Source organism: Pipra filicauda, unplaced genomic scaffold, assembly GCF_003945595.2.
Source record: "Pipra filicauda isolate LSUMZ 115617 unplaced genomic scaffold, ASM394559v2 scaffold185_size1782982_pilon, whole genome shotgun sequence".
Classification (NCBI taxonomy): domain Eukaryota; kingdom Metazoa; phylum Chordata; class Aves; order Passeriformes; family Pipridae; genus Pipra; species Pipra filicauda.
In genome coordinates, this window is record NW_024104293.1 from 1,128,695 (window position 1) to 1,156,036 (window position 27,342).

At 44.9% G+C, this 27,342-nt stretch overlaps 2 protein-coding genes across 6 annotated transcripts in view; one reads left to right on the forward strand and one right to left on the reverse strand.

The window, feature by feature from the left end:
* TRMT1L (tRNA methyltransferase 1 like) lies at positions 1 to 14,920 on the reverse strand. The gene is made up of 16 exons (XM_027723437.2): positions 14,572 to 14,920; positions 11,378 to 11,530; positions 10,490 to 10,552; positions 9,700 to 9,813; positions 8,707 to 8,771; positions 8,257 to 8,386; positions 6,726 to 6,843; positions 6,229 to 6,308; positions 5,209 to 5,455; positions 4,350 to 4,562; positions 3,420 to 3,610; positions 2,064 to 2,142; positions 1,185 to 1,351; positions 952 to 1,011; positions 489 to 612; positions 1 to 399 (listed from the first exon to the last, which is right to left on the reverse strand). Exons 1-16 carry the CDS (start codon positions 14,699 to 14,701, stop codon positions 84 to 86), a joined length of 2,250 nt encoding a protein of 749 aa, XP_027579238.1. The 5' UTR covers positions 14,702 to 14,920; the 3' UTR covers positions 1 to 83.
* Positions 14,837 to 27,342, forward strand: part of SWT1 (SWT1 RNA endoribonuclease homolog) — a 24,556-nt gene continuing 12,050 nt past the window's right edge. The window contains exons 1-12 of one of the 5 annotated variants that reach the window (XM_027723432.2): positions 14,837 to 14,967; positions 15,886 to 15,960; positions 18,913 to 18,971; positions 19,684 to 20,401; positions 21,417 to 21,488; positions 21,615 to 21,671; positions 22,264 to 22,393; positions 22,518 to 22,619; positions 24,062 to 24,250; positions 24,559 to 24,652; positions 25,835 to 25,968; positions 26,626 to 26,777. In XM_027723432.2, the coding sequence (XP_027579233.2) occupies positions 15,895 to 15,960; positions 18,913 to 18,971; positions 19,684 to 20,401; positions 21,417 to 21,488; positions 21,615 to 21,671; positions 22,264 to 22,393; positions 22,518 to 22,619; positions 24,062 to 24,250; positions 24,559 to 24,652; positions 25,835 to 25,968; positions 26,626 to 26,777 (1,773 nt within the window). In that variant the 5' untranslated portion in view covers positions 14,837 to 14,967; positions 15,886 to 15,894. Of the gene's footprint in view, positions 14,968 to 15,571; positions 15,687 to 15,885; positions 15,961 to 18,912; positions 18,972 to 19,683; positions 20,402 to 21,416; positions 21,489 to 21,614; positions 21,672 to 22,263; positions 22,394 to 22,517; positions 22,620 to 24,061; positions 24,251 to 24,558; positions 24,653 to 25,834; positions 25,969 to 26,625; positions 26,778 to 27,342 lie in introns of those variants that run through there. The other 4 variants (XM_039380086.1, XM_039380088.1, XM_039380085.1 and 1 more) reach the window with 4 other exon arrangements.

Here is a 27,342-nt window from a genome sequence, read left to right on the forward strand (position 1 = left end):
TGCAGTTTGGGAAGGAGTAGCTCACTGGAATGGGGTGTGTTCGAGTCCGGAACATCCTGATGGCATGAACAAAACTATCCACATTAATCAGCTGCACAGTCAGTGGGGTAGGATGGTGTGGACACGGCCTCAGCGACTCCAGATTTATCTTCTTCTGGAAACTCAGCATCTTCTTCCTTGATATCTGCAACAGCTGGAACCTCTTCTTCCACTTGGACATCTCCAGGGAGGTGGACAGGCCCTTCTGCCTGCCCCCCCGTGTACGTGGGGGTGCTGTACTTCATGAGGACAGTCTTGAACTGCGCCAGGGGCGCGTTGGTGCGCACCCCCATGGGGTCGAAGTGGGTGCGGCTCACCCTGTACCCAGCTTCGGACAGGTAGTTCAGGAACTTGTTCAACCTGGAAAAAAACCAAAGGCACACGTGTAAAGAGCAGGTGGCGCTGCTGAGGCTGCCTGAGCAGGAGCTGTGTTGCTGGAGCAGCCTTACTTGGGCATGTTCATGCCGCGGATGCTGTGCCGGTGCACGTTGTAGTAGAAGGCGGGGTGCTCGGCGCTGTGCTCCGCTCGCTGGCGCTTGGCCCCGCGCGTCACCTCCTCACCCTTCCTCTTCCCTGCACCACAGAAACAGGCCAGGACACCAGTGAGTAGCCAGGGAGACGACCAAAGCCCAAGATGGCACATGAAACGAGCCCCGCAGCACCTCCCCCTGTGCTTTTCTAAGGCAGTACGTGCAGAGTTAAAATCCAGCCTGGATTTCATGAACAGGCTGGTTTCAGTCATAACGAGCAAAGTGGGCTTCATGGAGCATTCAGCATTCTGCTTTGACCAAAATGATGATATGATAAATGTGATGAGAGATTAAGATGAAGTAAAATCAGTATTCAGTGGAGAAAAACTATAGAGTAAAGAACAAAACCTGCCCAACTGCTACAGCAAAACGATCCACTTACCAAGTACCACGTAGGACTCTGCAGAAGTGTTTGAGGTTTTAATATACACACCACACTCTTCTAGAATAGGAATAAAGTCAAAATTAGTTCTACTGTAAAGTGGAAAAATAATTACACAGAAAGAATTCATTCTGTTATTCAATAATGCACTGAATTTTATGGACACACTGCTGTTAAATAAGTTATCACAGAGCAGCATCTGTAAATCACCACAGAGCTGCCCTTCTTCTCACCTTGCTTGTTCTCATCACCAGGACCATGGGTAGAGAAATGTTTTAAAGTTGTGCACTCTGCTTCACAAACTAACGTCTTCAGGAGTGGCTGGGCTTCATCCAAGCCATACTGCACAGCCTCCAACAGCATCCTCCTGAGGAATCCAGTGTTAAAGAGGCTCCCTGACCTGGGACATGTAAGGGGGATAAAAAGTTAACACTTCTTTTAATGAAAACGAAAAAACTGCTCTAGAAATCTCTTGCCCAAATTGATTAGCAATTGCTCCACCAAAGTGCTGCATCAGGCTGAAAGTGTTTTTAACTTATCAAAGCTGAATTACTTTGTTTGCAATGACAGTAACATCGGTCTTATTAAAAAAATATTCAAGATCTCAAGAATAGGTATTTTTTTTCCTGCCCTAATATGTTGAGAAAGTCATTTAACCCCCACAAGAAAGGTACTGTCAATTGTCAGCTGTTTTTAATGCTGAAATGGTCAAAAGACTTAAAAAGCTTTGCTCTTGTTTCTCACAAGTCTTAATTATTAAGCAGTGTCTTATTTACTATGGTCAGTACATGTAATGATTTACTAAACGAATTCTCCACAAGCATAGAGTAAAAAGGAGTTGCTTAACATCAGACCACTAGAGGAACACAGGAGGAGATTCCCCTGTGCAGGACGTGTTCCATGAGTGCACTGAGTGTGAAATCTAAAGCAAGCTTGTTATTATTTATTAAGTGGTTTGAACAAAAGCAAGAACTGAACAACTGACTACACTGAAATCCATGATCTGTTTCCTGAACTCCTCTCCTTTTGTGGTGCTAACATTCCCAACAGAATGGGAATGTGACAGGACTGACAACTGCCCCTCAGAGCTCCTTCAACCCAACTGCACTCACCAGAGAGGCCCCAGGACCACGGCTGTCCTCCCGGGCATGCTGCCATGGCAGTCACAGGGCAGCTGCTGGTAAGGGTTCTCTGCAACAGAAAAACAGGGCTGAAGTTGTGGGGAACAGCCAGCAATGCCCTTGTTACTGCAGAGACACAGCCAGAGCCCACTGCAGGGGAGAGAGTGGAAGGGCAGCAGCACGAGTGTGACACTGTTCTCACTGCTGCCAAGCAGCTCAAGCTGAGAATTTAGTGACTGATGACTTGATCTTTAAAGCAGTGTTAAAACACTGAAGGGAAAAAAAAAAGCCACATAACTTCCTATGTTTTTTTCAAGTAACAGGGAAATTATTTGCCTTCTTACACTTATGTACTAATTGTCCAAGTTAATAGTAAATACAACCAAAGACATTTCAGACACAGCCAGCTACACCTACAAAACACCTACGAGTTTTCTAAGCCCTGTGCAACTAAGACATTAAGTAAACAATTCACTTACTAATTAAGATCTCTACCACTGTAATTACCAGTTGCTCATTCCCATCCTTAGAACTGATTTTTTAAAAACCTTTTTAATACCAAGCTCGTGCACCTGACCTGGAGCAGGGCAGGACCAGTTAGGAGCGAGATGTCCAAGAGCCCCTGACTTTGAAACAAGGTTTTAGCTTTTATATTCATTCAAAGCACCATCTCTAGTGTAATTTTTATCTCCTCCCTCTGCTGACCCGTGTATTGAGACAGCCCATGAACAACAGGAGGGGAAAGTGAGACTGTGCAGTCCACTACATTTTAAGGAACTGAAATGAGCAGCAGAAAAGCAACCTGACACCAAAACCTGTCAAGCTGCTGCTGTCTGGAGGAACCCAACAGTAGCCAAGGCTGCCCCACTCTTCTGGCCTTTCCTGAAATGGCAGATCCATGGACATACCAGGCATCCTGGCAGCTTCAGCAGCTACAGCTAGTTAGTAGGATGTTCTGTCTAGAGACAAATCCCAGAATGGTTTTGGTTGGAAGGGACCTTGAAGACCACCTCATCCCACCCCCTGCCATGGGCAGGGACACCTTCCACTAGCCCAGGTTGCTCCAAGCCCCATCCAACCTGGCCTTGGACACTTCCAGGGATGGGGCAGCCACAGCTTCTCTGGGCAACCTGTGCCACAAATCCAGCACATTTACAGGAAAATCCATGCACACAACTAATCTAACCCATGACCACAAAGCACAGTGCCCCCTCCACCTCACACAAAACACCCATTGTTACATCCAAGGGAACCGTTACTAATGGGATGTAAATATAAGCAAGGCACAAAACAGAGACACAGGAATCAGACCTTCTAGAAGTGCAAAAAAAAAAAAAAGCCATTTACCTTCTACCATATTACCCTCTTTCTGAAAAATCCTCTCTTCACACCACTGGCAGTGGATGAGGTACCGGATTTTCTTTGCGGAGTCGTCTGCAGTGGATGGGCCCCTCAGAACTCTGACCACCACCAGGACAAAGTGCTCCAGAGCCACTGCCAGCAACACCTCAATGCCTTTGTTACAGCGAGCTGCAGCTCTGGGAAGGGAAAGAAAACCAGACTGTATCAAATTCAAACACTGCCACGGACACCTGGACCTGCTGCGAGGTGCTGGAGCTCATCCACCTTCTGGAGAGATGGACTCGAGGTTTGAGAGATCAGGAGAAAGTGGTGTTTCTGAAGTGCCTTGGTTTGGGTTCCTCCTGCCAGGCCAAGCAAATCTTGGTTTACTTCTTTTTATCACATCTAGAAATACTGGTCTTCCCCCTGCATCATCACACATGCAGGGAGATGGAGAAGCAAAATCTATGTTCATGTCAGCATTTGTGCTCTGGGATTCCCAAAACCTCTGTGTGCTTCATTTCCCCCCAGCTTTTCCAAGCAGGTGTCCCATCCTGTATGTTTTCTTTTTCCCAGTTAGGTTCTGTGCCTTCATTTATTCAACAGACTGAATGTACTGAGTATCTACATGCCAATGACTAATTTGGCAAGTCAGTGATGACACTGAACCTCAAGAGTGAGGATCTGAAGCGAACACCAGGTTCCACTGAAGCAAGAAGCCATCCAAGCAGTTTCATTAGCATTTATGAAGTCCTGTGCAGCTCTAAATGACAAAGCTGACAGAGGAATGGAAGAGTTTGCAAATCTGGGTGGGTATTTCCTATTGCCATCCCACGCCCCTACCCCACTGATGCATTTGCACCTTGCCCACTCACTAATTATTTCTAATAATTACCTAATGGCTTTTTACCGTGACTGGAGGGGGTTCAGCAGTACCTGGTGACAGCAGCAATGACAATCCTGGCTGCCAGCTCCTTGTAGTACTCTGTCCTGACAATGTTGCACCCATAGTGGCGCAGGGCGACGTGCTGAGCCTTTGCATACAGAGAGCTGATGTCTGTGGACGTCAAGGACACAATCCCAAGGTTTCTCACATTCCTAAAGGCAGAATCCAGGTAATTCACTGAAGTTCCAAAGGGGTCCAAGTGGCTGAAAACAAAGGAAACACCACTGAGTGTCTATAAACGCTCCAGAGTTTAGCTTTACGCTGAGGAAAACACTATTTTATAACTTCCTCTTATTTAAAACAAAAAGAAGGACCAGGACTAAAACTTCCAATAATAATATAAAAAAAATCCCATCATTTATTCTGATGTCTATATAGGTTTTGAATGCACGCATCTCTAAACTCAACCTGGAAGAATTAGCCTACTTTAACTGAAAATTAATATGCTGAAAAATGGTTAAAAGAGATGCAATAAACTCTCCTACACAACAACATGCAAAGGGATGAATTTTAAACCAGTAGAAGTTTTAAGAAAAAAAAAAAAAAGACTGATTTGACATTTCTCTTCATTGAACAATGAAGTTATGTAAAAAAACTCCAGTTTGCCTTAACATTTTCACGTATATTTAAAGTCCATTCTGGAAGAGCAAATATTTTTATAGCAACTTCTAAAATATTTAAGATTAAAGTTCTGTCCCCACATCATGTCTGGGAAGACAGAATTATATTTAAAATACCAAGTGACTGTTGGCTGACTCTTTCATAATTCTCCAAATAATCACACACTGGGATGTGGGGGTGGGATGTGTCATCATCAAACCAGAAAATTTTGACAGATTCAACACTTACATGAAATCAAATGATCTCAAATGCATGATAACATTGGCATCCATTCTGGTCACCTCAATGGTGTCAGTGTTTTCTTCTCCATCTCCCACAGTTCCATCACTGTCTCCTTCCTTCATGTTCAGCTTCACCTTCATTTTGTTTAAATGACAGTTTTCCTTGATGATTTTCACGGAATTCTCGTTACAATCATTAATTGTAACTCTCACAGAACTCCTGAGGTGCTTTGCCCACTGCAGTCCCATTATACCTGAGGAAAACCAGAATTGGACAGAAGAAGGAATTGCTTTCTGCATTGCTGAACTTGACAAGAAAAATCCATGGTTTTCAATTCTTATCATACAGAACTGTGTGTGTGATGCAAATTCTGTCACGTTCCTGCAAAACTGTGACCTTCTGCCTCAGCAGGGTGACAATGGGGTATGGAAAAGGACAGTCTTACCTATCACTTTCTTACATGATAATCAGGGTTACAGACCCAAAGGCCTGTGATTTTGCAGAATTTAAGAAAGCTGGACCCACACTCTCCAGGAGAGCCCCTTGGCTTAACACTCCAGTACAGAGCACTGTGAAATCCACCATCTCCTCAGACACTGCTCAACAGACACTGATAGAACTGCTCTACACTCGTGGTCAGAATTTTGGGTATCAATTAAGAGATGACTGTGATAAAGAACTCCGAGTTCAACCCCATTTTTAAACCACGGGTTCATTTCACAGCCAAATTCCACATCCATGGAGTTACAAGAGACCTGTGACCTTGGACACAAGCTTAGGAAGATGCCATTCCAGGGACTGATTTGAAGGAGACCACTAAACTTTGATTTAGTATTATTCAAAGCCTCTTTAAAAGGCTGAATACCAGGCTCTAGATGGCTGGGGTTTTGTATGTAAGCTAATAACTGCCTGCCCAAGGAAGAAATTACTGTGTTTCTCATTAGTTTTGACTACATGATGTCAGTTTTGATTTCTGCAGCTTCTTACTGTTGGGTATTAAGCAAAGTTTTAAAGAAATGACTTTACCAGTGGCCCCAAAAGCATCCAAACACTCAATGGGTTTACGCTCCTCAGCCAGCACGGCCAGTGCACAGAAGATCAACTGCCTTCAAAAGAAAAAACAATGGGCACAGGAAGGAGATTAAGTATTTTCCCCTCCTTTTCCTTATTTATCTCCCTTGAACACAACAGTGGAACATTTAAGCTAAGCTCTATCTTTTACGTTGTAAAAGAATTGCAAATCAAAAGCCTCAGCTCCACTTAGAAGTTGTAATTCTACAGCAGGACATTCTTAAATCTACTAATTACAGAAAGATACTTAATTGCTTCAGAAATTACAGTATTTCCCATGTAGTGTTCTTGGGTTTAAATATTATTTGTCAGGAAGAGTTTTCTGATGGAAAACTCCTTTCTCCTGCCCTCTGAACAAAAATTTCACAGGGCTTGCTTTTTAAACCACGTGTTTTTCACTACAAACTCAACCCCCCCCCCCGGTGCATCCTCCCCACTCCCTGTGCTCTTACCTGTTGAGTTTCATTTTGGGATTAAAATAGGAATCTGTTTTCTGGGGTGTGGAGTGGTTGGGAAGAACCTGCACATCCGTGGCTGACTCTTTGATCACTTCGTTTGTGGGAGCACGAACTGGGGGAAAGGAATTGAGGGGGAAGGAAAGAACCAGTGAGAACTGGAATGAACATCAGCACACTTGAGAAATCCCATGGCCACACTGCTCCCACACAGCCACAAGCTCTGGTCATGCTGTAACCCAACCAGCACACGGAGCAGCTGACAAGGATAAGGAGGGAACAGGCAACAATTTGTCTTCTAATCTCAAGAGTGGCAGATAAGGATCACACTCTACCACCATTTTCTTCCCATGCAAGATCAGGTTTGTTCCTCAGTTGGGCTCCTATGTATCCACTCACATTAAAGAAAGCCAGCCCCTGAGCCTGAGGCTTAGCTCTGGTTTACATGTTCAAACACAATACATTGCTAATTAATTAAAACCCTATTAACATAGTCCTGAATGTGTATCAATGAACTGCAAAAACCCCTCAGAATCCTGCATCTAATCTCTCTAAGTTATCAAACAGCTCCATGAAACGTGCCTACACAGCACAGGGACAATTCCAGCACTTAAGCTCTGTGTAAACAGTCTGTGGTTGTCATTCCTCTGAGCAATTTATCCCCAGCCTAAAACTCACCTAGGAATGACCAGGAAAAATTTATACCAACTAGATACATTCCAGAGCTCAGCCTGCCTCTCTTCTCAGGGCTTTCAAACACACAGGTGGTTTATCTGCTCCACCTTCAGAGGCCCCAGGAGTTGTCAAAGCACCTACAAAGCACAAAACACCTGAGCTCTGAAGTTCTCCTTTTGTTAAAAAATGACAAATGGGCCATTCTTTACTTACAGCTCTGAAGGGAACCACACAGAGATTGATGTATTGCACAGCACAAACTCTGCTTAAGCTCAAGGTATGGATACCACTGTAGCTTCTCAGACATGCAAACTGCTGCCCAGGCATTAAACTACTAGCATTCCAAGGATTTTAAAATGTTTTCCATCTAGTTTATCCAAGTTTAAAAAACAAAAGCCCCATTCTGGAGAACGTCAGGCAGGATTGTAATTTACCAAAGCACTACTGGCACCCCTACTGCAACTCTCTGGGACTAAAAAAAACATCACCTTGGTCTGGGAAGCCAGGCTGGTGCAGTTTGGATAAAAAGTGAAGGATTTTTATACTGTTTTGCGGGTGCCATGTCCCTCATTCTTTTGGAGACACAGAAACTGGTACTTACAACATTAAACTAAGTGTGAAGGGAATATTAGTGATCAGTAAGAACGGAGTAACCTGCCAGTGCAGAGACTAAACCACAACACTGCAACATTTCTGAGGGAAACAGAAGCTCTGAAATATGAGGGCAGATTTTTCATTAGTAAAGCTGAATCTGTTCTGGAGGTTTTCTCCTGTCTCTCACCCCCGTATCACAGTTATTGCAGGTGCTATGTGGTATACAAGGACTGAATGTTTGCTGTAGCTCAGAACCCACCTGTAATAAACCTTGACTCAGTCTCTCCCTTGTTCACATGCCTGTTAATGTGACCTATCATGTCAGTCCTTCGGGTGATAGTTGCCGAGCAGATGATACAGTGGTAATGGGCTCCCATCTTTGACAAGGTCTGTAAAACATGATATTCTATGTAGTTCCAGAAAACAGAAACGTGGTCAAAAGTCATCTGTTACCTCCAGAGCATTCAGAATATTTGGAATCTCCAGGCAGAGATGCTCTAGGCAGCTGCCCACCACAGTGAGAGGTGTAACTACATCCAGCCACCCGGGGGTTCTGTCCAATACTTGCACTCTGCACCAACAGCTCAGCCCACACATGGCAGAGCAAGATGGACCTGGCAACTCATTGGATCTCCAAAGTTCCCCTAAATCACCCATTTCCCCCAGTCTGTACAGTAACAAGCATTTCTCTGTGATTCAGTGTTTGTACCTGGTCTCCAGCGAGGTTTGGTTTGACTGGACGACAAGGTAAGTGACAGATGCACATCCTGTACCCTGGAAAACAAAGCCACACACAGCACAGCAAATAAACAGGGTGGCTGTGTCCTGCACCACAGTCAAGGCTCCCAAACACACAGAGAACATCACCAATTATCTGGTACATTCACCCTCTGCACAGGGAAATTAATCTGCTAATTACACATTTTAAATTTTAATGTGCACAAAAATCTACATAAAGCAAATTGTTTTAATCAGTCTCTGAGCATCCTACAAAGCTATGTCAGGTCTCCAGTTCAAAAGTACTTGTGAGTCTTTTACAAAAATATTTGTACTGCCTAAAGGACTTCTGTGAGGACTCCTATAAAATATATGCCCTACAGTCGAAGAAAAATAAGACAAGACACCCAACACTCCAGTCAGGTAACTTTCAGTTTAATCTTATCATTTTATTTCCCACAAGCCCATATACTTGGTTCTTTAACAAACACCTACTGCTCCCTTTTTGTCTTTCCTAAACTTCTTGCAGGCATTTTAATGCACCTTACAAGCAGGTCACAGAGTTTGTTAAAAAGCAATTAAGGCTACAAAATACTAAATAATATGCTAAATACTACTAAATAAATACTTAAGATTGTTTATCTGAAACCATGGACTCTTTATGACGAGCCAAAAATGACCACATGCGTGTGTCTGATAATTTCAACATAAATAAAACTTTTATTAAAGTAATTTTCTTATAGTAACTTCTATGACATGCCAAGCTACTGTTTTTTCGAAGAGAAAATGTAGAACTATTTTGGCATGCAGAAGAATAGAGAGCTATTTCACCTTTACATTTTACATCCCAGCTCAAAATTCATTGTGTCATTCTGATTCAGAGCTGGGAGCAAAACGCTTAAGGAAGGGGAATTTAAGAAGATGAAACACAGACCATGCCCACAATTTGTTCAGGTATTTGCTGTTCAAATCTGACTGCCATTACCTTTGAACTCAACAGAAACTTTCCAGTGCAAGTTCTGAAGGTGACGATGGAGTTTATGACTATAGCAAGCTTTGAATTTCTCCTCAGGACACAATGGGCAAGGCTTCTTTTTGTCTGAAAATACAACGAAAAAACACGAGAAACAAAAAATTTAGGTATCGTTCATGTTAACCAACATGCAGGCCAGGAGAAAAAAAGCACGAGGGTAATATCCACGAGAGTTAAAGATGAATTCCCCAGGGAACATTCTACTGCAGGCCCACAGAAACTTCAAATTCATGGATTTAGTCTTTGTACTCCGCTGAATACAGGCAAGAACCACTACCAACTTGAAAATAATTAGCTTCTACAACCTTTAGCTTTTGTTTTCTAGTATTTTTTACTCCAGCTACATGAGCTTTAATGCTGAAGAGCCCTGAGGAACAACAGAATTTTACAGATGACATGCAGAGACTTGCAATGTTTTAAAAAACCCCAAACAAGTTAAGAGGTTAGTACAAGACTCTGTCTTTCCAACTCCTGAATCTTTTGGAGAAAGCAAGCATCTGACATCTTTGTAAGGTGCAAAAAAAGACAATGTGCTCTATATGAAATCATTTTGCCTTGGAAATCCTGCAGGCAGAATTTAGCAGAAGAGCAAGGGAATAAATCATAAAGTTCTATTTTTACAAAAGCCCTGGTCTTCAAGCATTATAAAACATGTAGTGTGTTAAAAATAAAGACTAAGGGAAAACAGAAATACCCTTAACACAGAGATGTGTGTTCTGGGGCACTGCCTTGGTGAACTCACCTTCTCTCAGGTCAGCCAGTTTCTCCAGATCAGCCAAGTGTCTTTGAATTGAAATATGTTTGTCTAACAAAGCAGAAATATTCAGAAGTTAAACACTCTCAGTTTAAAAATTATTTTTAGTTTACTGCTATTTTTCTATGCATCATTTCAACCCTAACACTGTTAGAAAATGACTGTAGTACCAACTGGAATCCTTATTTGTATCCTTCAACCTCCATGGCAGCAGGAATGACTGCCAAAATTAATCCCCAGAAAGGCTCTTTAATAAGATCTGTATATTTTCACATATTCCTACTTCTTTTTAATACTAACACACATCAAACTTTTAAAATTGGAAATGTGAAAAAACAAGCTAAAAAGATCAAGTCACGTTCCATTTACTGCTGGTTTTAATGCAAATCATGCCCAAAGCAGTATAGAAACATCCTATGAACTGTCTGGCAAAATTAAAATATCAACCAAAAGTGGACCAATTTTAAGAAAAATTATTCACTGTAGAGCCAGAATACATTAAATTCTACCACTTTTCCCCCTTTCCCTTTCCTCTAAATCTACCACCTGATTTTCCAACTTACCACTCAAGGGGAACAGTGGAGAATTTGTTAAAAAGAAGAGAATTAGCTTATCCAATAAATCTGCTTTATTGGTTCCAGCACACAGAACATCCCACTTTAGACTGACACTGATTTTATAGTGACTTTAACCTTCACAGTGTCTTTCCCAAGATCAATCTTCAGGTTTTCTTACGAGAGACAAAGTAATTGATCCGTGTGCTCGGGATATACCGGTGAGTTTTAAAGCTGTAAAATGAGATTTCACACACCACCTTTCTCCCCCTGTTTCTCTACCTCAAGCACACAACACAAATATTAGAGTTTAAGAGCAAACCTCGTGGAAAATCAGACGATACATCCAAAATGTTGCCATCTGATTCCCTTGTAGGTTCTTCCTCCGTTCCTTTTTCTTCGGTTTCCAATTCTGACTTGGGAATTTTCACATCCAGGTTGTTGCTTTTCACTTTGTCAGAGACAACCACACCATCTTAAAATCAAACAAAAAAGCCCAGTGGAAGTGTCGTTGAGGTAACTGAACTATACAAACGTGTTCATCTGTTTCCAACAATCCAATGCTGACTAAAAGTGTGAAGGAGGAAAAAACATAACCAAACAGTATGTTGGGGAATAATATATAATATATAATGGCCAGTCTTCGCGAGCGAAGATTTTTGGGAAAGGTCATTAACCCTTCCAGCCTGCGCAGTGGATTTTTAGGTGAGACACAGCGTGCGCTGAACTGAGCCCACCCTTTAGTCCTGAGGTTCATCTGCCGGGGCCGAGCAAAGCTTGGACAGTGGCAGTGAGGTCCCCAGGATGTAGGTTTGTTTAGAGTGACCTTCTCTTAGGTGGATTGCCTACCAAGGCTGACGAGCTCCACCTGCCCAGGGGGCCGGGAATCGAACCCGGGTCGCAGAGGTGAGAGTCAAGCACTCTAACTGCAATTATCCTTGGAAACCACCGTGGAATAATGCCATCCTGGACAGCTGAAGCTATTCAACTCACCACCTGTATTACCAGATGTTTAAGGTGAACAAAATAATATTTACATTTTTTCTGGAAGATAGCAAAGGAAAGCAGGCAAGGAGGAGGTCCAAGTTCTCCTAACAACATACCAGGGCTGAGAAAGTCTGGTAACAGTAGTTTAGAATTGTTTGTAATTCGAACAATCAGGGAATAAGGAAGGAATTTGCTATTCTGGGGGTTAAGTGCTGGTGCCATCAGCATTTGCAAATGAATGACCTCCTGGGGCAATGCGAGGTGGGCCTGAGGAGGAATATCAAGGGGCTGAGTGATGGGACAATAAAATGGCAAAAAACAGCCAAGTCAAACTCGGGGAAATAACTGAAGGAAGAGGCAGAAGTCCTCAGAAGCTGTGGGTCCCCTCCCCACCCAGGGGCACCAGGAAAGGATTCAGAAAGCCACTCCTATCGAACGACCCCACAAGCTTCCAAGGGGCGCGCGGGACTAGGAGAGTTTCCAACAAGAAACAAGGCCACGGCGTGGCCGTGCAGCCACTGAGGAGCAACAGGGCAGCCTAAGGCTCCTCAGCCGGGGTGGGACAGATGTCTACAAGACCTCGGCATGCAGAGAGAGCACACGAGTCAACCAGTGGCTGCCTCTCCCAGCACAAAAGCTGGGATGCACCACGCGGAGCTACAAACTGGTTTGTGTTTGAGGTTATTCCCGGAGGATCCGTGACTGTATTGGTTGTGCTCTGGATGGGGCTTGGAGCAACCTGGGATACTGGAAGGTGTCCCTGCCCATGGCAGGGGGTGGGACTGGGTGATCCTTAAGGTCCCTTCCAACCCAAACCATCCCAGAATTCCATGATTTTAGTAGTCTTCCCCAGCCACCCACTCCTGGCTGGAAGGATCTCACAGCAGTTCTTCGAATTCCCCTGGGGGACTTTTGTTTGTTTTCTTTTAAACATTGCAGTTGGGTACAAATATTTGTTATTGCAAAAACAAAGCAGAAAGAGGAAATAGGATACCTCAAGGCAAGGACTAGAGAAATTGTTTCAAAAGACAGAAGCAACGAGGAAAATTATTCTACCTACCTTAAAATATTATCATGACTGCACTGCTACCCAGAGAGCATTGCTGTGCTCCTCACAGACCTGTTTCTAAGCTGACAACTCACCTAAGACAGACTTGTATTACCTGCCCAGTGCTCTATTAAAAGTTGTAGGATTCCTGGTGACAGTTTCTACGCAATTTATTAACAGACAGAAAGAAGATGAATAAGTAAGAGGATTTTTGGTAAGAAATCCGTAACAGTTATCAATTATGATTATGTGTGCTCTGAGAAAACTGGAAAGAGTTACAAAAATGTAGAATGAGAGCACAGCAGTGACAAAAATCCACCGGAAATGGACCACCTGCATCTTCAGAGCACGTGTAGAGGTTAAAATGGTTGAAAAGGAGAGTTCGTGTATATATATAAATGTAATTAGTATGTAAATGCACAGAGAGAGAAGTAAACTTTCACACCGAACGCTGAAGAAAAGCAGGCTGCTACCGAAGAAAGACTGCAGGATTTTTTCTTAAATGCTTATCAGGAATCACTGATTACGCACAAATCAGAATAACGCTTCAGAGAGCCTAAATTATACTTAAACGGGAAAAAAATTAATTAGAGGAGTCGGTTCACTCGAACCGTAAGGCTGCAGCAGGAAGGGACTTGAAACCCGGCACAACCAGTTCACGGCCCCCCAGAACGGGCCGGGCTGGGAGGGACCGCAGCGTTCCCAGCCCCTGCTCCGGCAGGGTCGGCTCAGAGCACATGGCACAGACAAGTCTGGGCTCGCAATCCCGCGGGGAAAAGGCGCGGGGCTGAGCCCCCCGCACCCCGGGCTGAGCCCCCCGCACCCCGGCGGGCCCCCAGCACCCCAGGCTGAGCCCCCCGCACCCGGCTTGCCCCCGCACCCCGGCTGAGCCCCGCGCGCCCTGGGGGTGGTCCGGGCTGAGCCCACCCGCAAACCCCGGCTGAGGCCCCCCGCACCCCGGCTGAGGCCCCCCGCACCCCGGGCCCTGAGGCCCACTCATTCCCGGCTGAGCCCCCCCCGCAAACCCGGCTGACCCCCCGCACCCGGGGCTGAACCCCCCCCCGCTGAGCCCCCCGCACCCGGGGCTGAGCCCCCCGCACCCCGGGCTGAGCCCCCCGCACCCCGGGCTGAGCCCCCCGCATCCCGGGCTGCCCACGGGCCCCCCGGGAACAACAACTGACCACCGGGGACAAGGCACCGCTGGGTTCAGGGGGGAAGGGGAGCCACGAGCGCGGGGTCGCGGGCTCAGAGCGGCCCGAGGCCCGGCGGGAGCAGGTCGGGGAAGCCGGGAGCCTCCAGCTCCCAGAGCTCCACGGCGAGGGCGGAGGGAGCCGGGAGGCGGCCCCGGGGTGGAAATTCAAACGCGCCCGGGGTGGAAATTCAAACGCGCCCAGGGCTCCGCATGGCGCCCGCCCGCCCTCAGTCCCCGCCCGGCGGGCCCGGCTCCCCCCGCCCGCCCTCAGCCCCCGCCCGGCCCTCACTGAGCGCCGCCGTGTCGCCGCCGCCTCCGTGGTTATGGTTATGGTTATGGTTCTCGTTCTCCTCCTTCTCCTCCTCCTCGTCCTCCTGCCGCCGCTGCAGCGCGGCCTCGGCCGCCTCAGCCGCTGCCATGTTCGGTGCGCGAAGCCCGCGGCGCGCTCGGCCCGGGGCGGAGCGGCACGTCCGGCCCCGCCCCGCCTACACTTCCCACCGCGCTCCGGGCCCGGCCCGGCGCGCACCGCGGCGGGAGGAGGAGCCGCGGCGGAGCTCGGGGGGACCCGCGCCCGGCAGGACGGGGGCGGTTGGGGCAGGGACGGACCCTCGCCCGGCACAGCCACAGCCACCGCCTCCGCCCCGCCGGCCACACGGAGCCGCCGCGGGAGGAGCGTCCGAGCCGGGTGAGGCGGCGCCGTACGGGTGCCCTGTGGGGAGGGGCGAGGAAGGAAAGGGAAATAGGAAGGAATTAGGAAGGGAGGGTGTGCTGTCAGTGCCCGAGGTGCCGTGAGGGCCCCCGGGCTCAGCCCCACGCGGGGGGCGAGGCGGGATCTGTCGTCCCTGAGCCCCCCTGGACCGGCTCCCTCAGAGCCCTGTGCCTGTCCCCCCTCAGAGCCCTGTGCCTGTCCCCCCTCAGAGCCCTGTGCCTGTCCCCCCTCAGAGCCCTGTGCCTGTCCCCCCTCAGAGCCCTGTGCCTGTCCCCCCTCAGGGCGGGGCCGCTCCCGGGGCTCCCTGCCCGGCTCTGGGCTCTGGGAATCGCCTCCTGCTGAAGCCTTTTACAGCCCTCGGGAACGCCTGGTTCGAGTGCGCTCGTTTGTGTCGAGGGTGGCGTGGCTGTCGTGAGGTGTCACGGCAGTACCTCCGGCCCGGGGGATGGAGCGAAGGCGAGAGTTGCGAGAGTTGCACGGTTGGAACTGCCTCGCAGAATCGGTTGCGTTGGAAGAGACCCCTGAGGCCATCGAGTCCACCCTGTGCCCGATGCCCACCTTGTCAGGAGGAGCCCGGAGCCCCGAGTGCCACGGCCGGGCTTTCCCGGAGCACCCCGGGCACGGCGACTCCGCCAGCTCCCTGCGCAGCCCCTGCCCGTGTCTGAGGGGCTTAAAACTTGGTCATGCGACTGAAGGTTAAAGGATGTTTGTCTCTGTTTGCTGGTACAAAATCGATGTTTCTGGAGCACCTTTCTGCTCTGAAGTTCCCTTAGATGTGAATAATCAACCCTGTCGAGATCTGCTGTGGCTCTGTAATGAGAAAACAAAAGAGAAGTATTTGAATATTTTTTTTTCTCTGACACAAATAATAATGGCAGCGCTCTCTTTTCTTAGGATTTGAAGATGTCTAAAAAGAAACTGAAGAAATTAACTGAAAAGGAAGACTCTTTGGATGGCCGGGATGACAAAGTAGGAACCAAAAAATTATTACTGTTATTATCTTAATTAAATCCCCTGTGTTCAAAAGAAAAGCATGAATTGTTTAGTAGCTTTGTGATAGAAGGATGAATCCAATTTAAACAGGAGGTCATAAAGAGCAGCAGGAGGGTCGAGTTGGTCAGATAACTTATGTTTGTGTTTATGTATATAACTTAGGTTTTTCTCCAGGGCTGTGAGTAGTGTAGTTGTCAGAAAACAAGAACCTTTTTTATTTTTGTGTATCTTCCTGGCTGAGGAAAGTTGAGCTTAGAACTGTTACCGAAAGCACTGTTGTTTTCTGGGGTTGTTCTGTATCTTGGATCATACGCTTTTATTTTCTGATGAACCGCAAGTTGTACTTTTTGCAGCATTTTCATGAGCGACTCTCAAATATTTCCTTCTAAGCACTGAGACATAAATTAATGACCAAAACTCTCAGCATATCCTGGTATCTACTTGTATCTAGTGAGTGAGCTTTCACTGAATCACTTGTAAAATGCAGATGCTACAGGGGTGATCATCTTTCTGGTCATTTCTTGCAACCTTCTTTTTTCCCCTTGAATTTTGCAAGGAGTATTTGAAATAAGAGAGCTTTTAACTGTCTTATCAAAATTTTTTTGGCAGTGTTAATAAATGAGCGTGGTATTATGACCTTATAAACTCAGTTATTCATATTAGAAACCTTTTAATCTTATAGAAAATGTTGTTCAAAGCCAAATATTTGTAGCTGGGTTTTTTTTCTCCTGAATTCCTTAGTATTATTCAATTTGTGTTTTAACATTAACTTAGGTGTTTTGTTGGGTTTTTTTTTTACTTCTGTAATACAAAGGGTAAGCACTTGGCTTTAAACCTCCTGCTGTAGCTTATTGCCCTTGCTGATGCCTCTACTAATTTGAAGAATACAAAGTGTTGCCTGATTTCAATTTGAGGCAGCATTAAATATTGCTTTATGCAGATATTGACCAACAAAAGCAACAGTGAGAAGCCAAACTATTTAGTAGCAAAAGGATGAGTAAACCTCTAATAGTGCAAGAGTTCTCCAGTGTGATCACAGGATGGATTAGAGGCGTCTTACACCCCAAACTGAGGGAAGGAACAGTAAGAAAACTTGCTTGTGATGACCAAATTAAGTGAAAATCAGAGAGTTAACAAGAGACTTTTAAGAAAAGGAAGAGATGGGTTGAAAAGAAATATTAAAAATACCATGAAAGCTGGTGATGGTTGGGGACTAGTCCTTGAAGAGAGAAATTAGTACCTGAGCTGCTGGCAAAGTGGGTTGGATGTCACCAGGAGTTGTCCCACCAGCATCGTGAGCTCCACCTGCCCCAAGGGAGACCCTTCCCTGCCTTCCAGCCAGTGGGGGACACACCCTGGGGATATGGACATGACCTGAGGGGGCTTTGGAATCGTCTGTCATTCTCTTTTTTCTGTTGCATTGCTGACACTGATCCTACAGCTCCAGAACCAACCAACCAAGGCAGAAGTTCTCAAAATTGCCTTAATTTAGGACTCCACTGCTTTCTGCAAGCCTTTGATTTTTGAGTGGAGTGCTTTCCAGTGTGGAAGTAAACCAGCTAAGGCCTGTCTAGGTAGGAAAAGTCTCTGCAGCAGTGACCTAATGGCCTCACTGAGTCAGCACACCACAAGTGTTGAAGGAGTGAATTATTTGTAAAAGGATGAACTGTCTGGAGCTTCCTTATCCCAAGTAATCCATATGTTACCGTTCCCTGTTGTAACTTCCTACACTCTGCTGTAGTTTGGGGAAAACTGAGTCATATAACACACAGGTATATAAAACTAACTGCCATGTGGGGCAGAGTTATCCAGAGTCTGTCCTTCTGCTGCTCTCCCCTCTCTCCCAGAGCTGCTGCTCTGCCCTGCTCAGAGCTGCCCTCCCGTTATTCCGCGACGTGGATGCAACATGGACACAGCAAGCAGTGATGCTGCTGCTTCCTAGACAAGGACTGTCCAAGTTCTTTGTTTGAGGACTGTCTGTACCCTTAACCAGGCCTGTGTGACCACATTTTCATGCTGTTCCTCTGTGGTGGTGCATCCCCCCATCCCTGGCCCTGCTGGAAGCACCTTGGAAGCTCCTGATAAGCCTTGACGGACCCGCTGAGCGGTGAAGTGTCCCCTGACTGCACCAGCTGGGCCGGGAGGTGCTCCCTGATCCTGCCAGGAGCTGCTGGGTGGTGCAGGTGGGAACAACCAGGAACATCCCAGCCAAGGTGGGGAACAAAGGATGAGCCGTTATCCTTGGGAGCCTCGGTAAACCATTGACCTGGATCGCCGTCCGGGCGGAACGGCACCGCTGGGGATTGCAGCCCGAGTGGAACAGTCCCATTGTTACTGTGCTTTGGGAAAGAGCCCAGGACTTACGGACTTGGGATATGGCCAGGATGGGAAATTGGTGATGACCAAAGTCAGTGGCCTTGTGACCCTACAAACAGTGGTCCTCAGAGCAGGATGTCTGTTGGAATTCCTGAATCCTCAGGGACCCTCGCTGATGAGGAGGTGTGGGCTGATACCCCCACACATCTCCACACTCCTCGAGGTGCATCCCTTGGCAGTTGGGAAACAAAAGGATTTGATGAATGTCACTGAATTGTGGAATTTTGGACAGTACCTTCACACACATGGCAGTAGGTGTGGGACACATCTTCTGACCCGGGAATTGATCACAGGATGGATGTTGCTGTCTCAGATCTATAATTAAGTCATTGTTGTACTGAACCCTGTTGAATCACTTGGTAAATGTTAAAGTACTCAATAATTAAATGCTGCTAAACCCTTTTGCACCCTTAATTGCATCCACATCCTTTGCACCGTTTGACAGAGTTTCCTTAAGTAGCCAAACCACTCAGTCGTGGCACCATCTTATGAAAGTGTGTTTTATTTTAACTGCAGTTCCCTCTATAAGCCCACGATTTTTTTTTCTTTCAGACCTCTGAGGACACAAGATCTTATAAGCACACTGTGAAAGGAGAGACAGAACTCCAGAGGTAAATTCTTGCCCTGCCATTAAATGGAACTACTTAAAAATGTAACAATCACAGACTTTTTCAATGCTGAATTGAAGAACTTTTTCAACCTTTTCATCAAATAAAACACAGTATTTTAACTAGTGTTTCTTTGGGCATTTTAAAGCTAGTGTAAAGTAAATAATAATTACTGAGTATTTTCTTTACTCTTAGGAAAACCGACTAGGAAACTTTCTTCTATCACTCATGCTTTCTGTAGAATGTTACTATATTCCCATCAGTTGTTCCTTTTCCAAGTTCTCCAGTCAGTGCAGGACAAACAGTTTGAAAGCTGTGTGGGTTTTGACACTGGGTGACCAAGCTAACCTTTCAGGGTGACACACCTCCTTTATCATTAAACTGCTGTTAAAACTTATCTGTGTGATAAGAAGAAACTCAGCTTTGTAGGGTGTCTCTCAAACTGACAGATACCGAATGCAGAAAAGGCTTTTTCTCCATTTTTTTTTGAAGCTGAAGTAACTGTACAGTGGAGAAATGTAAATCCAAAAAAAACGCTGTATTAAACTATTTTAAAGGACAAATGGTGCTGTAAGTTCATATTTAAGAGCAGACCAAACTGATGCTCATAAATACTTAGCTCTAACTGCCTAAATCAAATGTAGGTGCCTTTTTTGTTGCTGTTTTGTGTTAACTGGGCTAAATTACATTGCTTTTTTTCGTGATGTTTCTGTAGATCCAAACCAGAGAAAGATGGGCAAGAGAAGAAGCGACACCGAGGTTCTAGTGTTTCTCATGATGCTGATGAAAGATCCCAAGGAAGATCTCCAAATAGAAGCAAAACCCCAGACAATTCTTCAGTTAGACCTGAAAAGCAAAAGAAAGTCATTATCCAATTTAAACCCAAAGAAATTAAACACGGAAAAAGCACCCGCACTCCTGACGCCGTGACCGCGAGCAAGGAACGAAGTCGCTTGGAGGGAACAGAGAAAAGGCTCTGGTACACCTTTGAACTTCAGAGGGAGAAGGCCCTGAAGAAAAAGAGAGAGAAAGCTGAACTCTGCAAGCTCAAGTTAAAAGCAGAACAAGCCATGATAGAGAAGTTTAAGTCATCTGTGTCCGATGTGCCACGGAAAAGGGCGGACGGCTTGAAGAAGTGCAGTGAAGGTGGCAGAATTCCAAAGAAGCCACCCGGCACCTCTGTGAGACCTGTCACTAAGGAGTCGGATGTACTATCTGGCCTTTGGGAAGAGGAGGAGGAAGAAGAATATAAGGAGTTTCCTGTGAAAAAGAGGCACGTGAGTAAACACAGAGCAACAGGCCCTTCAGCCGAGACACCGCCACGATGGGACTCCCGTAAGCGCAGAAAGCACGATGCTGGTTCTCCTGAACCTTCTGGACCTTCAGGGACTGAAGAAAGGGACTTTGAAGCCACAGAAGTATGTTTTAAGCAGGTAATGAGAACCCAGTTCTTTGTATTCTGCAGGTAGATATTTCGGGCTGGCTTCCAAGTGGCAGAGTTTTCCATACTCAGACTGTCTCCTTCCAGAATTCAGCCAGGTTTCATGGCTTCACCAGGGGGGTTTTTGTCATCCCAGTGTAAACCTTGATAACGTGTTCCTTGCTAAATGGTTAAACAGAGCAGAAGAGTAAAGGTCTTGCATGTTTGGGCTGTGTCTGCAGATGCTTTCACAGCTTTGCTCTGCTGCTGAGGGTGTGGAATACTTCCATTTAGGTATAAATCAACAGGAGTTTGTTTCTGAGTTGACATGGTTGTATCATTTTTTAAATGAATGGACTCAAAGCAATGAAAACTTGCTGCCAGACTTGCTGGCAGAGTGATGCCAGGAGAGCTTGCTGTGGATCTGGGGTTAAATTGGTACTTTTCCTGCAGAACTTCCCATTTGGCTGTGAGGGGTTCATTTCTGAGTTCAAGCTGAGGTGCAGAGCCAAACACAAGCTAGATCTTGAGCATGGGGTGGTTCTCTTTGTTGTTGTTGTTGTGTAACATGCCCAGAAGTTTTGAGGATTTCAGTGCATGGTATGGTAGTGTGAGCCTTTTGTGTGTATGCAGATATAGTAATTCCTTGCAAAATCATGGAATCACTGAAGTTGGAGGGCCCCTCTGGAGATCCTCTGGTCCAGCCCCTGTGCTCGAGCAGGATCAGCCAGAGCAGGTTGCCCAGGACAAAGGATGGAGACTCCACAACCTCTCTGGGCAGCCTGTTCCAGCACCTTCAACCCCCAAAAAGTGGGGGGGTTAATGTTCAGGTGGAATTTGCTTTGTGATCCACTGTTATTTATTTAAATGAGAGCCATCCTTCTAAGCTCTGCTGAAATGATACTGTAGATGCTAAAAAACATAGAATTGGTGTTCCCTATTCAGTTCACTTGGGACTATTCAGTGTTATTTAAAAACAACTGTAAAAGTCTGATACATGTTGTACTTTTATTCTCACTTGTTTCTAGAATTTGGAGAGCCTGAGCACATCTGAGTCCTACCAGGAAGGTGAGGTCAGGAAGCCTGTGCCTGTCCAACAGGTGAGTGATGGACTTGTTTAACACTGTACAGCTCTATCCTGGAACTCCTGACATGGGGATCACTTGCTCCTCAGTCTTCTTTGATGTTTTGTGGTGTTGGGAGGGTTTTTTTAATCCTTCCTGCAGAACTCTGAAGACTTTCCAGCCCTTCAAGACAGTCAGAACCCAGAAGCAGACCAAGAGGTTGGTAATGCTTTAATTTAACACTTCTGAGTTGTATTAAAAAGCAAAGGCACTGGGGTTGTGTAGCTGGACAATTCCATGACCTTTCCTAGTATTTGGCATTGTTGGCTTATGATCTGCCCTTCAAAAATGTGGAGCATTTATTTTAAATGCTAAACAAACTTGCTAAAGTTTGCTAATCAGGAACTTTCTGAGATAAAGGTTGTCTTTCTGTTGTTATCTGCAAGGGGCCCTCATAGTTGCTCACGTTATCCAGCTGTCTCATTTTCCATCCTCTAACTTCTTAGCTGGGAGAAAGACTTCGTTTTTAACAAGTGCCTGTGAGGAAACTCGCAGTTTATGTAGCAAAAAATGGAACAAAGTTTTTGGGTACCAGCTAGAAAGGTCCTAAATCTTCTTTCCAGGCCATATTTTCGATGCCTCCAGTGGAGCAGAAGTTCTCATGGCTTTACATTTCCTGTACCAAGTTACTGTTTTTCATACATCATTTTGAGCCAGTTTTAACAGCATTAACGCAAAAGGATCTTTGGGGGGGACAGTTATGAAGTGATTCCTTCCAGTGGATTGCATCCATGCCATGTTTTCCCTGTAGATGCAGATAGCTGAAGACTTGCACGTTGCCCGTGTGGAGAAGAGGATGGCACTGTCTGTAGTCCAGGCTTGTGGAGAGCTCACAAGCATGGACATTGATCTTCCAGAACAGGATTTAAACGTTTCTGCTGGTATGTCGTGGTGCTCTCTGCTTGCAACTGGTAATTACAGTTGGCTGATGGTCTGAATAGGGAGTACACAACTGATTATTTCACTGCTGCTTTGTTTTCTCTTTTTTCTCTTCTTTTCCCCCAGAGGCTTTTACTTCTGGTCTGAACATTCTGGTGGTGATTGACACAAACATCATGATTAGTCACCTTGAGTTTGTCAGATCCCTGAAGTCTGAGGATATACCAGGTATGTGAATCCATTGTAAGAAAAAACAGATGTTGTAAGAACTTGGAGCTGTCTGGAGAAAACCAAAGCTGGGCTCCTTCAAAGAGCAGCAGATTTCCTGCAGAGGCAGAAGGCTGGTTCTGTGAGCCCAAACAAGCTGCCTCTCATGGGAAGTCCAGCTGTGGAAGTACTGTGCTTATCCCTACCTCCCTACCGGGAATCATGGCAGACATTCCCAGGAACATGCTTGAATTCTTGGAGCTAAATAAGTCTTACCCTTTCTAAGAACATAATGCAAGCATTTCAGCCATAACTAGTGATAATTGTGTTTTCTACTCCTTTTAGAATTTCTTGTCCTAGAAATCTAAGAACATTTGAAGTCTGGTAAGCCGTGAGTCAGTGCTGTGTTTCTGTTTGGTAAAGGTCACAGAACTGAGCAGTTTTCAGGAATTCAGGAAGCGGGTTCTGGGTTTAACATTTGGCTCTAATACGTTGGGAAGGCTTCGGTGATTTAATGTTAGCAGGTTTAGGGTTGGGCATGTCAGTTCTTGGAAGCATATTTGGAATCCAGCAGAATGTTTAGGGTGCTTCGATTCAGCTCATGAATACACTCATTCCAGCCACTTGGAAAGTGGCTTTAATCATAACTTTACTCCTGAGTAATTTTCAGGAGAGTGTCAGACCGTATTTCTCTTCCCATTTTGGGAATGGTGTTGCCTTGCCTACACTGGGTTGCCTTTTTAGAACATTGCAGCTCCCAGTTTCTGGTCCTGCACATGGAGAAGGCCACAGATTCCTGACCATTTATTACAAAGCAGATGGTTATTAATGTATTTTCTCAAAATTGCATCTCATAATGTGAATGAGACAGAAAAACAGTTGAAGTGTTTGTTGTGAGTGGACCAAGTTCAGGCCATACTTACACACAAATAAACCCTTGGTGCAATATCCATACTCTGATTCCTGGCTTAGGAATGCTGGTTGGCAACTGGAACAAGCCATGGCTCCTTGTTGGGATGCTTGTTTTGGCACAGTGACTGTTGTGGTCATCCAGGTGTTTGCAGCCTGTTATTTCAGCTGCTGTGTCACCTTGCTATAACATCTTACAGCAAGTGTGTGACAAGGTAATTGCTGCAGATGTATTTTATAATATTGCTACACACTGTTGTCAGAGTGTTCTGTTGATTAAAATTGTGTCTTCCTTTTGCTTGCCTAATATTGTCATTTTTCCATGTAATCAGTGCAGTGCCAGTTTGAGGTTGGGTTGGAAAGAGGGACCTTGGCCATTTCAGTTCTTTTTTAAATGCCAGATTCTCTTGAGCAAGGAATGTGATAACTGGTGGCAGAAAGAGCAGTGTGAACTTGCAAAAATATGATGTTTGAATTAAAAGTTCTCTGTAGTAGTTTGTGTGGCTCTTCAAAATATCATTTATTGGTTGTGGTTTGTTTTTTTTTCCTTCCAGGTGTTGACAGACTTGCTTTAATAATTCCCTGGGTCGTCCTACAAGAGCTGGACAACTTGAAGAAGGGGAAGATGTTGCAGCATGTCCGGGACAAAGCTATCCCTGCAGTCCAGTTCATCTACAAGTGTCTCAAAAACCAGGACTCCAGGCTGTGGGGACAGTCCATGCAGCTGGCTTCTCAAAAAATATGTAATATATGTGCAGTCACTTGGTGTGGGGTACCTCATCCTTGGAGTTCACCTAGCAGGAACCTTTAATAGAGTCTTCACTGTGCAGTTTGCTAATTACAATTAGCTAATAGGTGCCAGCAGCCTTCAGAGCAGAACCAAGGCTGTGCTGTGCAAATCCCTGATTAGTGTCAGTGCCGTGTTCAGTGTGGTTTGCTCAGGGGGTTCTCAGTTTCACTTTACACTTCTCTCTCCTTGTCTGGGGGGTAATTAAATGTACAAGCAATACCCTGGCTGCACTGAAATATTTCTTGCCCTGCCTTTTTGCAGACGGGCTGAGTGATGAGAACAACGACGACCGTGTCCTGCAGTGCTGCCTCCAGTACCAGAGCCTCTTCCCTCAGGCTGTTGTCATTCTCTGCACGTGAGTCCCTGCGTGGCTTTGGGTCTCGTGCCACAGGCACTGTTTGCGAAATGAAGAGCTGTTGTGCAGTAGAGCTCTTTGAAGGGCAATCACCCCCTGAAAAGCTTAGAATAGAGGGATATCATAAACTGTGGAGACTGCAGGTGTAACCACCTTCATGTCAGGCCTGAAGCAGAATTAAGTTTACTCAATATTCAATTTTAAAACTTGTTAAAAGTATAGCTTTCTCAGATTTTAGCCTGGTTTCTCATATATATTACTGAAGTTACAAAATAGAAAAAAATATTTGTATTAATGATTGAGATACTTTATCACCGTTCCCAGCAAACACAGGGTTAATCTGAGGGGGAAGCTGGACATGGATTTGCTGCTGCTGTTCCTGTTTTGTGAAGATAACAGCTGACTTCTGAGTGTTGATTTTCATTTGATAGGAGCAGGTGAAGCTGTTTTTCAAGGGCTAGTGTTCCTTGGCTGTACTGTAACAACTTGCTCTGGTCTCTGCTGGAACCAGTTCCTGCCTGGTTCCAGTCCGTGGGGTTCAGACACTGGGCACCAGTTAGTTTGTTTAGGTCGACAGGAGTGGCTGCTGAAAATACCATTTCAGTCACAGTATTGGTGGTCATTTTAGGTTCCTTTGAGTAAAGAACAAGAAGTGACTTCAGAAGTGCTTTTCATCCAAAAATCCCTTTATCTTCTCGAGCCATATAAGCAATGGGAATTTTTGAGAAAGCGCTAAATCCAACTTTGTCCTGCGTCTTTGGAGTAGTTCTGCTGGAGCAGAACCTCAGGGCAGCATCTGGGATAGTGATTTGGACAGTAGAACAGTAAAAAAGGGTCTCAAAAATGAGAATTAACTGTAGCAATCAAATAAGATTGCTATCTTATTGCCTTGTTTGCGTTAAGATCATAGAAACCAGGCATCATTGCTGCAGTATTTATAGCTGTTGTTTTCTTAAAGCAAACCTAGAGCCTGAAACACTTCTCAGTATGTTTCTAATTTCTTTTCAGAAAAGATGCTTTACTTAATTTTCTAGTTTAATTTTCTGATCTACTTCTAATTGCTTGAGGAAAAAAAAGTCAGACATAATGAAGTTCACAAAGCAAGTTTTCCAGATGCACTTTCTCTCCGTGTGTGTTGCTTTTATTACTTTTATGTCAGCAGTTCATTCTCTCTTCTCCTAGGGATGATAAAAATTTGTGTAATAAAGCCATTGTGAGTGAGGTCAAGGCATTCTGCAAAGCTGATTTGGTCACTGCTCTGCAGAATGTGAACGTGAACAGGCCCCAGAGCTGTGGGGAACAGCAGCCAAAACGTGGTGAGTTTGTTGGATGTAACAGTTCCTACTCTAGTTTCAATTTTCCTGTGCTCTGAATCCTTAGGAATACTTTTCGTTTGGGGCACATTTGTTGTTTTCAAAGGTACGTGGTTTTCTGAAGGTTTGAGACCTTTATTCAAGCATCTGTCTCAGAGTTCTAGGAAATTCAAGTATGATGTGTTTTTGTTTTATACAAAAAACACAGCACGAATTTCCTGTGTTTAGAGTCATTTAAAAATTACCCTGAACCTTTTAGGACTGGAAGAGGTTCTTCATTTTGTCAAAATTTGCAATGTTAGGGAGTGATCATCTTAAACTTGGTGATAACCCCACTGGCTGTACATAATCTAAGTTATTTAAGGAAAAAGGAAATGTGGAGTAATATCACAAATTAGTAATGCTCTGGGGTTAGTAGCTCATAATTAAAAATGCCCACAGTACAAGTGGATATAACTAGAAATACTTGAAACCTGTTTAGGTGTAGCCCATCTGCTTTATAAACATATATAAATAAATATATAAATACAACATTTATTGTATTTATATAAATATAAAATGCAGTCTGTATTTATGGGGATGAGTTCTCTGTGTACTGTCAACACAAATTAGATACAGAAACAGTTGCAATAAATACCTTTTACATCACTGGTTTGGCAGATACAGAATTTGAGAAGACACAAGGAGGTGATGCTGGGTTCACTGCTCAGTTCCCAAATGTGCTTCCAGACCTTGAGAAGAACTTAGGAGAAGCTTTGTCTTGTATTTTGGAGACTGAAATGAAACTTGCATTCGGAAACCTGTGGATGGAGGTGGGTTTTATATCATCTTCCTTGATGTTTCAAGTATGAAGAAGTTTAAATGTCCTTAATGTTTTAATGATAGTAATACCTGTGCTAAGGCAAACAGCTCAGTTATCCAGTTCACTGCCAGTGGACAACTCAGGGTTCATTTCTAATATTTCATTTATAACGAGGTTGTTCTATTTGACCAGTAATGACTGTGCAGTATTTTAACAGAATTTTAATAATGCAGTGGCAGAGATGCTGGCTGCTCAGTGTGAATTTTCAGAATGCTTTTTATTAGTTGCATTAAAATTCTATTTATTTCAGCTTTTCTAGTCTGGGTAAACCACTGCATTGTAATTATGTCCTGCAAGAAATCATTCCATCACATCCTGTGTAATCCTGGGGCTCTTCTTGCAGGCATTTCTTCCCCACCACAACAGATGTTTTTAGATACCTTGTGGATAAAATTGCTCACAGCTCAATTGATTACAGTGCAGATGCAGAATTACAAGGGTGTTAATGAGGACCTCCAAACACTCTTTCAAAAGTATTTTAAACAGAAATTGTACCCAAGGACCAGGCACTATAA

What these genes read in the sequence shown, in the direction of transcription:
- TRMT1L (XM_027723437.2), bottom strand. Translation starts at nt 14,701, where the DNA reads ATGGCAGCGGCTGAGGCGGCCGAGGCCGCGCTGCAGCGGCGGCAGGAG. An exon ending in ACTGGCTGACCTGAGAGAAG is followed by an intron (nt 9,814 to 10,489) that starts GTGAGTTCACCA and finishes TTGTATTTTCAG; the next exon opens with ACAAAAAGAAGCCTTGCCCA. An exon ending in GTCATTGCTGCTGTCACCAG is followed by an intron (nt 3,611 to 4,349) that starts GTACTGCTGAAC and finishes TTCCCTTCCCAG; the next exon opens with AGCTGCAGCTCGCTGTAACA.